Raw genomic sequence first — 11892 nt, forward strand, 5'->3', positions numbered from 1 at the left:
TTAATATATTGGCAAGAATGCCATTTTCCCTAACAATGATTTTCCCTTTTTTCCAGGAAATACAGGCATACCATCTCTTTCCAGTGTATATTATTTTGTAAATCTGAATTCACCCCTTTGTTTCACGACAATGTCACTGACATTTGACACCCTCTGAACGAGATGGGTTACTTTAGCAATTCAATTTTACACCAGAGGAATGTTTTACACATATATAAAGTCCCCACTATTTAAATATAGCGTTGCCCCTTAACCCACGGGGTAGCTGAGATTCCTACGGAATTAATAACAAAATCCACAAAAGCAACGCAAAGGCTGTGACAAGTGATAATTATTCCGTGTCAACATTTACAATTTCTTGGATCCAAGAAAAAACTTGTTTGTTAATTTCCGTCAGGATATCATTCGTTTCCCGTCCTTTGACTGCCATGACATGGTTTGCGTTTTCCACCCAGTAGATTTTGCTAGGAGCTCTCATTTTGCTTGTCACTTTCTCCAGCAGTGTCTACAGAAAACAAGCCAGAAAGGGGGAAAAAAAAGACTTTTATCCTAGCACTCTTACTAACTGGTGGGCCCTCTTCTTCTCTACCAATTATCCCAAGGAGACAACCGGGGTGGGTGCACTTTAATGAAAATCAGAAAACAGAATCCAGTTTTCCTCCCACAGAGGGACACAGGCCCTTCGTGAGGGGGGCGCTTAGACTTTCACACCCCAAGAGGATTATGTAATAAATGCCGGATTACTTAGTAACCTAACCCTTCCCTAGAGGCCCCAATTCCACACCGGCTTCCCAAATTCTGTGACTTCGTGCATAACGGGCACAAAGAACAGAAGATTCAGGGTGACCCTGGATACGCCCTCCAATTCCCCATTTGATTACCTCTCCTCCCCTTCCCCTCATCATCAAAATCGTATTTATTGAGCGCTTACTATGTGCAGAGCATAGTAATGTCCCATCCCACTCACCGGTGTTTGCTAGCAAACGCTGCAGTGGGTCGGTGTGGTGCCTATTTAGGCCTCAGCCTCCGGCTACTAGTCGCTCTGGGAATAGCTAAACTTCGTGTCCTTCGATACTTTGGAATAATCACTAGTTTATCCTTTTTGCAACACCCTAGATAATGCCTCCTGCCTTTTCCCTGCGACACTCACTCACACCGACACATTCAGATTCATACTATCTGCCCGTAACTCATTCACCTTTTTACACATCCCATCAGCGGAGCCGGAGACAAACAGCACCGGTTCTTGGATCAGGAATAAGTGTTCATCCCGGAGTTTTCGTTCCTGCTTCGGACGGTGCAGAGGGTACGACAGACAGATGAGTCCTTGGATAAAATCACCCTCCTGGTTGGGTCTGACCTGAGAGATCAATGAGGCGGCTGCTCGAGAGCCCATTGAACGACCTAGGGTTTGAAAACAAACCAGACCAGATCTGGGATTACAAGAGGATGACAACAGAGTGAAGGAGAAGTACCTAGATCCTTTATAGGATCCATGAAACACCAAGTCTACGTGACATTTGAGAATCAGGTGGAAATTACCAAGTTTCCTATCTTGCTCACATCCACCGGTAAATATATTCGAGACCCTAAGAACCTCAGCGGTGCATCTACCGGGTCAGAACCGTCGTTCACCCGGTTCAGGAGTTAAATAGGCTAGACTGCGTGTAAGTCCCGCTTTGGCATTCATCTAATGTTCAGGGATAGACTAATAGCCCTCCCTTTCCCTTTGACAGCCCGAACTTTGCCATTCTGGGTGTCTCATCCATGAATTCATCCAAACCCCTTTGACAGACTGTACGCTCGTCTGATAAACCGTTAGCTTGTGGTGGGCAGGAAATGAGTCTAGTATCTCTGTTGCATTGCACTCCTCCAAGCTCTTAGTATAGCACTCTGCACACAGTAAGAGCTCAATAAATACAATTGATTGACTGATCGATTGAACCTCCTAATGTCTTCTGCCTATACAACTTCCTATAGTAACAAATTCCTTAAGCTTTTCCCCTTACCCCACCCACTGGATGATTCTTCTCCATTATTTCTCCTCCTACCTCACGGATTGTGAGCCCCAAGTGAGACAGGGACTGTACCAATTTGATTATTTGTATCTAAACCTGCACTGCCGAAAAACAAGAAGCAGCTTGGCCTAGTGGCAAGTGTCTGGGCTTGGGAGTCGGCTTGGGCAAGTCACTTAACTTCTCTGTGCCTCAGTTATCTCATCTGTAAAACGGGGAGTAAGACTGTGAGCCCCACCTGGGACAACCTGATTACCTTGTTATCTACTCCAGTGCTTAGAACGAACAGTGCTTGGCACATAGTAGGCGCTTAACAAATACCATAATTATTATCATTATTCCTGACCCATCTCGCATCAGGGAAAATGAGCAGATATATAAAGAAGACAAAAACCAGCAACTCACCTCCCAGGAAAACCCCAGTAAGTTTGTATTCAGTTGAGGACTTCAGGAATTCCTACCCAAAAATACACATACACATATTTATTTGTATACATATATATATATATATATATATATATATAATTTCGTAAGTACAATTATAACACTGGTAAGAAAATCAGTTTTAAAAAATTCTTAGAAGTGTGCCACCAAAAAATTCTGTAAAGTATTTCTCCTTTTTCTCCCTAAAATTCTTTTGGAAAAGTAAATATGTATGACTTCACCATCTTCTAAAAAAAACCCCTTCCTAGTCGCTATTTAGATGCCAGAGACAAACTGATCTGGACATAAATCAGGTTCTCTCTCTCACCACTCCTCAAAAATTGTGAAAGCCGTTGGATTGCTTTAACAAAATGCCCCCCCAAATACTATTTTATAAAGCTTTCATAATATCTGCTAAACATCTTAAATTGAAATTACAGTCCGGTACAGGTAAAATTTAATCTTTGAATTTTAAGTTTCAAAAAAGTGATTTCACATTCACGATCGGGGAAAGAACCATTGCGGTGGCACTAAGAGGACTCTATCTACCTTGCACTACAACACAGCAGTGGGAAACGACAATAAAAAATGAACAAAAAAATGAGTTACATAAATGATGATCGGAACTGGAAGGGACTTTATCATTCATGCTACAGCACTTCAGCTATCAAATGAACCTAATGGCTTTTGCTCACCAAAACAGAGGCATAGGCTCTAGTTCTGTAGTTGATATTTAGTCCTTTGCAGGTAAACCTAAGGCAAAACACTCCACGCGATGCAAGGTGGGCTGCCAGGGACACCAAATGGGAGCCATTCATGTCTCCTCCAACGCCGTGGGTAAGAATGACTCCGTACGTTAAGGGCTTGTCAGGGACAGAACAAACTGCATTCAGCTGCTTGTTTTCAAATGGAATTTTTAAATCAACCTGTGTGAAAAACACATAACAGGGACAAAGAATGATTTCCCATCTGCGGCCCGCAACCTCTTGGATTCCGACTCCCTTTACTCAGCACGCTTTAAACTCAGGAACGATCTGTTTCTAGGCTCAAGGCACTGCGAAAAAAAAGTTATATAAGAAGTTGTTTCAGAAATGGCGAGGAGCCTCTGCTGTGTCACAAGACAAGACATTTCTCTTCGAGTTCAGAAGCTACGTAGGAGGGGCGACGGACGCTTTTGTTACCTCTGTAAAACTGCCCACTCTCGATGTCTCCTCCATAAAGCCAAAGCTGTCTTCCTGCAACATGGCAGCAATGCCCCACGCTGAAAGGAGGCTTGGAGAAGTCTGTTGGCAGGCACAGACAAGAGCAAGGGCTTTTGACTTCAGGTAGCCCAAAGTCTCCCAGTAAAACCTCTCCGTGTTGTTCCGCAGCGAAAGGAGGCTTGGCGAAGTCTGTTAGCAGAGATGAAAACAAGGGATGTTGACTTCAGGTGGCCCAGAGCCTCCCAGTTCAACCTCTCTGTGTTGTCCCCACTTTGATCAGTAAGGCAGATGACCTCACCACGTCCTCACAATCCCTGGCACCCTACTTTCCCCCCCACCCCGAACCATTATGACCATAGCACTGAGTCACAATATCATGGTTACTGCCTCTTCGCCCTAGTGTTCCCTAGATCGGCCCACTTTGGGGCAGCCGTTATCTTCATTTTGCCTTCTTCCTTCCAGAGTCCCCTCCCCTTCCGTCTCTGCCATTTCCAGTAACCCAGCTCTTAATACGGAAGGTCAATCAATCAATCAGTGGTATCCGTTGAGCGCTTATCGTGTACGAAGTACGGAACTAAGCGCTTGCGAGAGCGCAACACAACAGAGTTGTGCGTTTCATGCGTTTACCTAGCTTGCAGAATTGCCTTTGATACGGTTGGACGTCTCCTGCAATAAAATTACAACGATCCCTGTTTGTTATCGCAACCTCGGGCACCTACAGAATATCACCCTCGATAACAACCCCCTACAGTCTCCGCCAGCACAGATATGCATAAAAGGTAAAATACACATACTTAAATACCTAAACATAGAAGCTTGCAAGAGCGTGCCAGATCTGCCTGATTATTCATTCATTCATTCCATCGTATTTATTGAGCGCTTACTGTGTGCAGAGCACTGTACCAAGCGCTTGGGAAGTACAGGTTGGCAACATATAGAGACGGTCCCTATCCAACAGTGGGCTCACAGTTTAGAAGGGGGAGACAGAGAACAAAACAAAACGTATTAACAAAATAAGTAGAGTAGATATGTACAAGTACACATGACAGAAGACCCACGGGATTTAGCTCTTGCCATGAAGAACTCTACTCAGGACGCCCTTACGGAGCCCTTGATTCAGGTTTCAAGTATGGACAGTGGTGATAAAAGATGGTCCGGGAATGAGCACCTGTATATATGCCTGTACATATTTATTACTCTATTTTACTTGTACATATTTATTCTATTTATTTTATTTTGTTAATATGTTTTGTTCTGTTGTCCGTCTCCCCCTTCTAGACGGTGAGCCCGCTGTTGGGTAGGGACCGTCTCTATATGTTACCAACTTGTACTTCCCAAGTGCTTAGTACAGTGCTCTGCACACAATAAGCGCTCAATAAATATGACTGAATGAATGAACACATTCCTTGTCCTGGAGGAGCTTACAGTCTAGAGGGATGGCTTACTCTTGTACTTCCCAAGCGCTTAGTACAGTGCTCTGCACACAGTATGCGCTCAATAAATATGATTGATGATGATGATGATAGACTGCTTAGCCCTTCCAGTACAGCGCCGCACACCCTGCTGCTGATGTCAAGGAAAAGGAATACAATTCCAAAGCTGCGTCGGAGTGGAGCGGAGCTATATTCCGGACAAACTACAACTGTTCAAACACGGATCCCCCTTGCCTAAGGACTTTATGACAGGAACTCCCCAAGAGGTGAATAAATATATATAGGTCAGGGCTCTCCCAATCAATCAGTCGTGTGCTTGGCACATAGAAAGCGCTTAACAAATACCATCATTATTATTTATTGAATGCCTACTGTGTGCAGAGTGCTGTACTAAGCTCTTGGGAGAGGACAATACAACAATGTTGGTAGACACGATCCCCGCCGGCAAGGAGCTTACAGTCCAATCCCAGATGGAGTTACCCGGTAAATAGAAACTACAGAGCTCTAATTTTGCCCTGCAGGAAACGACAAATCCCTGGACGAAATAAAGAAGTTAAAAGATGACCTGGTTCACAAGCTCTCTCCCTTCACAGCTGGTAAATGTGTCAAGTGTAGGTACTCGAATCTTTTTCTTCACCTCAGAAAGGATTCTTCAACCTCACTCCCAAAATAGGTGTCTGAGGAACTGAAGGGAAACAATCGTTGAAAAGTTAGAATGAGAAACTCCTATCTTTCCAACCCAGGAAACAAGGCCCCGATGCTCAATGATCAAGGGGCTTCCCAGTCCTACAGCTGGGTGTTCTGCAAGTTAAGTTACTTATAAAAGCAAACTCATTTTCTGCTTTGTAATTAAGGTTCCTGCTTCTTTTGAGGAGCAAAACGAACCTCGCTTCTGGTGCCCTGCTCCCCAAAATATGGGAAAAAATGAATCGCCCACTGCCCCCCACTTGGGTTCCCAACTTGTTTTTGGCCTAAATATGTGCCGGCACAGACCCAGGTCCCCAATTAACCCTTCCAAAACACCCAGGGGACCAGCGAGCAGATGGGCTGCAGCCAAGTGTGGCCTCACTGGAGCACCTATGGGATGTACGGCTCTGGATTAGCAGGTTGGGAGAATTTGAGATAAGTACAACACAAGAAAATGGACTGGGAGGAAGGGACAAGGGATGGGGAGAAGAGGGGGAAAGAGTGATGGTACTTAGTACAGTGTGCTGCACAGAGTTAAGTGCTCAATAAATATGATTGAATGAGTGAATGGTGGGGGGGAGGAAAGGATGGTGAAAGAAGGGGGCTGGAGAAAAGAGGAGAAGAGAGAGGAAGGAAAGAATGATGGTGGGAAGAAAGGAAGGGGGTGGAGAAGAGATGAGAAGAGAGAGGAAGGAAAGAATGATGGTGGGGAGAAATAAAGGGGAAGCAGCGTGGCTCAGTGGAAAGAGCATGGGTTTGGGAGTCAAGGGTCATGGGTTCTAATCCTGGCTCCGCCTCTTGTCGGCTGTGTGACTTTGAGCAAGTCACTTAACTTCTCCGTGCCTCAGTTACCTCACCTGTAAAATGGGGATTAAGATTGTGAACCCCACGTGGGACAACCTGATCACCTTGTATCCCCCCCGCCCAGTGCTTAGGACAGTGCTTTGCACATAGTAAGCACTTAACAAACACCATCATCCTCAAGGGGGGTGGGGAAGAGATGAGGAGAAGAGACAGGAAGGAAAGAATGATGGAGGGGAGAATCAATCAACCAATCAATTAATCGTATTTATTGAGCGCTTACTGTGTGCAGAGCACTGTACTAAGCGCTTGGGAAGTACAAGTTGGCAACATATAGAGACAGTCCCTATCCGAGGGGGTGGAGAAGAGGTGGGAAGAAGAGAGGAAGGGAGGAGGGATGGTGGGGGAAAGGAAGGGACGGTGAAAGAAGGGGAGTGGAGAAGAGAGAGGAAGGAGGGAGTTATGGTGGGAGGGAAAGGAAGCGATGGGAGAGGGGCCAGTGAAAGAAGGGAGGGGGAGAAGTGAGAGTGGAAGTGAAAGGAAGGGACGGGAGAGGGGCCAATGAAAGAAGGGGAGGGGAGAAGAGAGAGGAGCGGAGGAGTGATGGCGGGAGGGAAAGGGAGGGAAGGGCCGGGAGAGGGGCCAGTGAAAGACGGGAGGGGGAGAAGTGAGAGTGGAAGTAAAAGGGAGGGACGGGAGAGGGGCCAGTGAAAGAAGGGGAGGAGTGTTGGTGGGAGGGAAGGGAAGGGAAAGGAAGGGAAGGGGTGGGAGAGGGGCCAGTGAAAGAAGGGAGGGGGAGAAGTGAGAGTGGAACAAAAGGGAGGGACGGGAGAAGGCCCAGTGAAAGAAGGGGAGGAGTGTTGGCGGGAGGGAAGGGAAGGGAAAGGAAGGGAAGGGGCGGGAGAGGGGCCAGTGAAAGAAGGGAGGGGGAGAAGTGAGAGTGGAAGTAAAAGGGAGGGACGGGAGAGGGGCCAGTGAAAGAAGGGGAGGAGTGTTGGCGGGAGGGAAGGGAAGGGAAGGGAAGGGAAAGGAAGGGAAGGGGCGGGAGAGGGGCCGGGAAAGAAGGGAGGGGGAGAAGTGAGAGTGGAAGTAAAAGGGAGGGACGGGAGAGGGGCCAGTGAAAGAGGGGGAGGAGTGTTGGCGGGAGGGAAGGGAAGGGAAAGGAAGGGAAGGGGTGGGAGAGGGGCCAGGGAAAATAGGGGAGGGAGGGAAGAGGGTCCAAGTTTGGGCAGTTGGCTGGCTGGCTGGCTCCCTCCCCGTCCTCCCCAAACGAGCCTGCGGGAGAGGAGGCTTCCTGGGCCGAGGCCCCACCCGCTCCCAGCCCAGCCCAGCCCAGCCGGCGGGCCTGCTACTGACGGGGCACAGCGGGCTGAGGAGGAGGAGGCTGAGGACGGGGTTGAGGAGGAGGCTGAGGAGAGGGTTAAGGAAGAGGCTGAGGAAGTTGAGGAAGTTGAGGAAGGAGGCAGAGCGGGCAGGGCCAGTCCGTCGGGCCCGCCTCTTCCTCCGCCCCGCCCCGGGCGCCCGACGCTTTCCTCCGTTGAACTTCCCGCCCAAGCGCGCGGGCCTCCGCCCACCCGCGGCCCCGCCCGGGCCCGGCCACCGACAGGAGCGGCGGCCATCGCCGAGGAGGGACTCATTCATAACAATAATAATAATAACAATGATAATAATAATAACGCTTGTAAAGCAATTATTAGGTGCCAAGCAGTGTCCCAAGCGCCGGGCTCGTCATTGCAAGGAAACGCTGCCAGAATGAATCCCTTTGGGGCTTCCTGCCCGGGGGCGCCGCAAGGCCCCCCCGCCTGCCGCAGCCCGGCAGTCAATCGCCGCTATTTAGTGAGCGCCCAGGCGACGCGGAGCACTGTATTAAGCGTCCGGGGAGCACAATACAGTAGAATTCGCAGCAGCCCCAACCCCCCCGCCTCAGAGGGCCCCCCCCCCGTGTGGAGTGTAGGCCGGGAGCCCGTTCTTGGGTAGGGACCGTCTCCATGTGTTGCCGATTTGGACTTCCCAAGCGCTTAGTACAGTGGCCTGCACACAGTAAGCGCTCAGTAAATACGATTGAATTAATGGTCCTCTCTGGCCGTGGCTCACGGTGCCATTTTTGGAGAATGGGCGCAGTCAGGCCTGAGGGGGAGAACCAGAAGGACTGGGAATCCGATGTACAATGTTAGGTAGAGATGGATGGTCTCTGTTAACGAATTGTACTTTCCAGGCGCTTAGTACAGTAATGTGCACACATTAAGCGATCAATAAATACGATTGAACAAGTGAATGAATGGCCCTCTCTGTCTGGCCGTTGCTCACGGCGCCATTTTTGAAGAAAGCGCGTAGCCAGGCCTGAGGGGAAAACCAGAGGGGCTGGGAATCCGATGTACGATGTTAGGTAGGGATGGATGATCTCTATCTGTTGCCGATTGTACTTTTCAAGCAATTAGTACGGTGCTGTGCACACAGTAAGCGCTCAAAAAGTACGATTGAACGAGTGAATGAATGAGTGGCCCTCTCGGGCCATCACCCACAGCGCCATTTTTGGAGAAAGCGCGCAGCCAGGCCTGAAGGGAAAACCAGAGGGGCTGGGAATCTGATGTACGATGTTAAGTAGGGATGGATGGTCCCTGTTGCCAAATTGTACTTTCCAAGCGCTTAGTACGGTGCTGTGTGCACAGTAAGCGCTCAATAAATACGATCGAATGAGTGAATGAATGAATGGCCCTCTGTATGGCCGTTGCTCACGGCACCATTTTTGGATAAAGCACGCAGCCAGGCCTGAAGGGAAAACCAGAGGGGCTGGGAATCCGATGTATGAATGATGTTAGGTAGGGATGGATGGTCTCTATCTGTTGCCAAATTGTACTTTCCAAGCGCTGTGAGCCCACTGTTGGGTAGGGACTGTCTCTATATGTTGCCAATTTGTACTTCCCAAGCGCTTAGTACAGTGCTCTGCACACAGTAAGTGCTCAGTAAATACGATTGATGATGATGATGAAGTGCACACAGAAAGCGCTCAATACAATTGAATGAATGAATGGCCCTCCCTGTCTGGCCATCGCTCACAGCACCATTTTTGGAGAAAGCTTACAGCCAGGCCTGAGGGGAAAACCAGAGGGCTGGGAATCTGATGTACGATGTTAGATAGGATGGATGGTCTCTATCTGTTGCCGATTGTACTTTTCAAGCAATTAGTACAGTGCTGTGCACACAGTAAGCGCTCAGTAAGTACGATTGAATGAGTGAATGGCCCTCTCTGTCTGGCCGTTGCCCACAGCGCCATTTTCGGAGAACGCGCGCAGCCAGGCCTGAGGGGAAAACCAGAAGGACTGGGAATCTGATGTACAATGTTAGGTAGGGATGGATGGTCTCTTATCTGTTGCCGAATTGTACTTTCCAAGCGCTTAGTACGGTGCTGTACACACAGTAATTGCTCAATAAGTACGATTGAATGAGTGAGTGAATGAATGGCCCTCTCTGTCTGGCCGTCGCCCATGGCACCATTTTTGGAAAAAGCGCTTAGCCAGGCCTGAGGGGAAAACCAGAGGGACTGGGAATCCGATGTACGATGTTAGGTAGGGATGGATGGTATCCATCTGTTGCCAAATTGTACTTTCCAAGTGCTTAGTACAGTGCCGTGCACACAGTAAGTGCTCAATAAGTACGATTGAATGAATGAATGGCCCTTTCTGTCTGGCCGTCGCCCACGGCGCCATTTTTGGAGATAGTGCACAGCCAGGCCTGAGGGGAAAACCAGAGGGGCTGGGAATCCGATGTACAGTGTTAGGTAGAGATGGATGGTCTCTATCTGTTGCCGATTGTACTTTTCAAGCACTTAGTACGGTGCTGTGCACACAGTAAGCGTTCAATAAGTACGATTGAATGAGTGAATGAATGAATGAATGGCACTCTCTGTCTGGCCATTGCCCACGGCGCCATTTTTGGAGAAAACGCGCAGCCAGGCCTGAGGGGAAAACCAGAGGGACTGGGAATCCGATGTACGATGTTGGGTAGGGATGGATGGTCCCTGTTGTCGAATTGTACTTTCCAAGTGCTTAGTAAAGTGCTGTGCACACAGTAAGCGCTCAATAAGTACGATTGAATGAATGAATGGCCCTCTCTGTCTGGCCGTCGCCCACGGCGCCATTTTTGGAGATAGTGCACAGCCAGGCCTGAGGGGAAAACCGATGTACAATGTTAGGTAGGGATGGATGGTCTCTATGTGTTGCCGAATTGTACTTTCCAAGCGCTTAGTACAGTGCCGTGCACACAGTAAGCGCTCAATACGATTGAATTAATGAATGGTCCCTCTCTGGCCGTCGCCCACGGCGCCATTTTTGGAGAAAGCGCGCACCTAGGCCTGAGGGGAAAACCAGAGGGACTGGGAATCTGATGTACGATGTTAGGTAGGGATGGATGGTCTCTATCTGTTGCCGATTGTACTTTTCAAGCGCTTAGTATGGTGCTGTGCACACAGTAAGCGCTCAATGAGTACGATTGAATGAGTGAATGAATGAATGAATTGCCCTCTGTCTGGCCATCACCCACGGCGCCATTTTTGGAGAAAGCGCGCAGCCAGGCCTGAGGGGAAAACCAGAGGGGCTGGGAATCCGATGTACGATGTTAGGTAGGGATGGATGGTCTCTGTTGCCAAATTGTACTTTCCAAGCGCTTAGTACAGTGCCCTGCACACTGCCAGTGCTCAGTAAATACAATTGAATGAACCCCAGTGCGGCTTAGTGGAAAGAGGCCAGGCTTGAGAGTCAGAGGGGATTAAGACCGTGAGCCCCACGGGGTCAACCTGATTACTACCCTGTATCTACCCCAGCGCTTAGAACAGTGCTTGGCGCATAGTAAGCGCTAACAAATGCCATTATTATTATCTGTAAAATGGAAATGGGATACCTGTTCTTCCTACATCACTATGTCCTTTTGAAAGCCATACTTAATTGAGGGCAATTGGGAGGATTACCAAGAAACAAAACACCACCAGTAGGCTTAGCACATAGAAAGCGCTTAAAAATAGCATTATTATTCTTTATAAAGAAAAAGAGCTGACTAAAGGGAACTATTATGAGATCTCATGGCGTCCCATTACTAGCACAACTAGCAGAATCTTTAACACTGTTATTCACGATGTGGGCAAGAGTCTTGTGATAATAATGTCACAATAATAATAATAATGATGATTTCATTTGTTAAGCGCTTACTATGTGCAAAGAACTGTACTCTTCCAAGTGCATGGTTTGTTTGGGAAGAAACATCAGGACTGACAAATACAACAACTGCAGAAGTGGCAGTGCCAAGTTTAAAAATAAAAAGGAAAGCCACTCGGAGCTT

The 11892-nt window shown here is 48.2% G+C and overlaps 1 protein-coding gene across 2 annotated transcripts; it reads right to left on the reverse strand.

Annotated features, from left to right (window-relative positions):
• Positions 1-313: 313 nt before the first annotated feature.
• On the reverse strand, positions 314-7954 carry TEX30 (testis expressed 30). Of its 2 annotated transcripts, XM_038759447.1 has the most exons (8): positions 7918-7954; positions 5639-5758; positions 4268-4306; positions 3620-3829; positions 3134-3364; positions 2421-2472; positions 1199-1404; positions 314-505 (listed from the first exon to the last, which is right to left on the reverse strand). In XM_038759447.1, exons 4-8 carry the CDS (start codon positions 3680-3682, stop codon positions 332-334), a joined length of 726 nt encoding a protein of 241 aa, XP_038615375.1. In that variant the 5' UTR covers positions 3683-3829; positions 4268-4306; positions 5639-5758; positions 7918-7954; the 3' UTR covers positions 314-331. The 2 variants fall into 2 exon arrangements, with proteins under 2 accessions (XP_038615375.1, XP_038615374.1); XM_038759446.1 differs by lacking the exon at positions 4268-4306.
• Positions 7955-11892: the final 3938 nt, after the last annotated feature.

This window comes from Tachyglossus aculeatus, chromosome 17 (genome assembly GCF_015852505.1).
Source record: "Tachyglossus aculeatus isolate mTacAcu1 chromosome 17, mTacAcu1.pri, whole genome shotgun sequence".
NCBI lineage: Eukaryota > Metazoa > Chordata > Mammalia > Monotremata > Tachyglossidae > Tachyglossus > Tachyglossus aculeatus.

Coding starts and splice junctions, on each gene's coding strand:
- TEX30 (XM_038759446.1), bottom strand. CDS start 3,682: ATGTTGCAGGAAGACAGCTTTGGCTTTATGGAGGAGACATCGAGAGTG. Junction 2,473..3,133: donor GAGCCTATGCCTCTGTTTTG/GTGAGCAAAAGC, acceptor ATTTTTGGGTAG/GAATTCCTGAAGTCCTCAAC. Junction 506..1,198: donor CTGATGGGATGTGTAAAAAG/GTGAATGAGTTA, acceptor TGTTTTCTGTAG/ACACTGCTGGAGAAAGTGAC.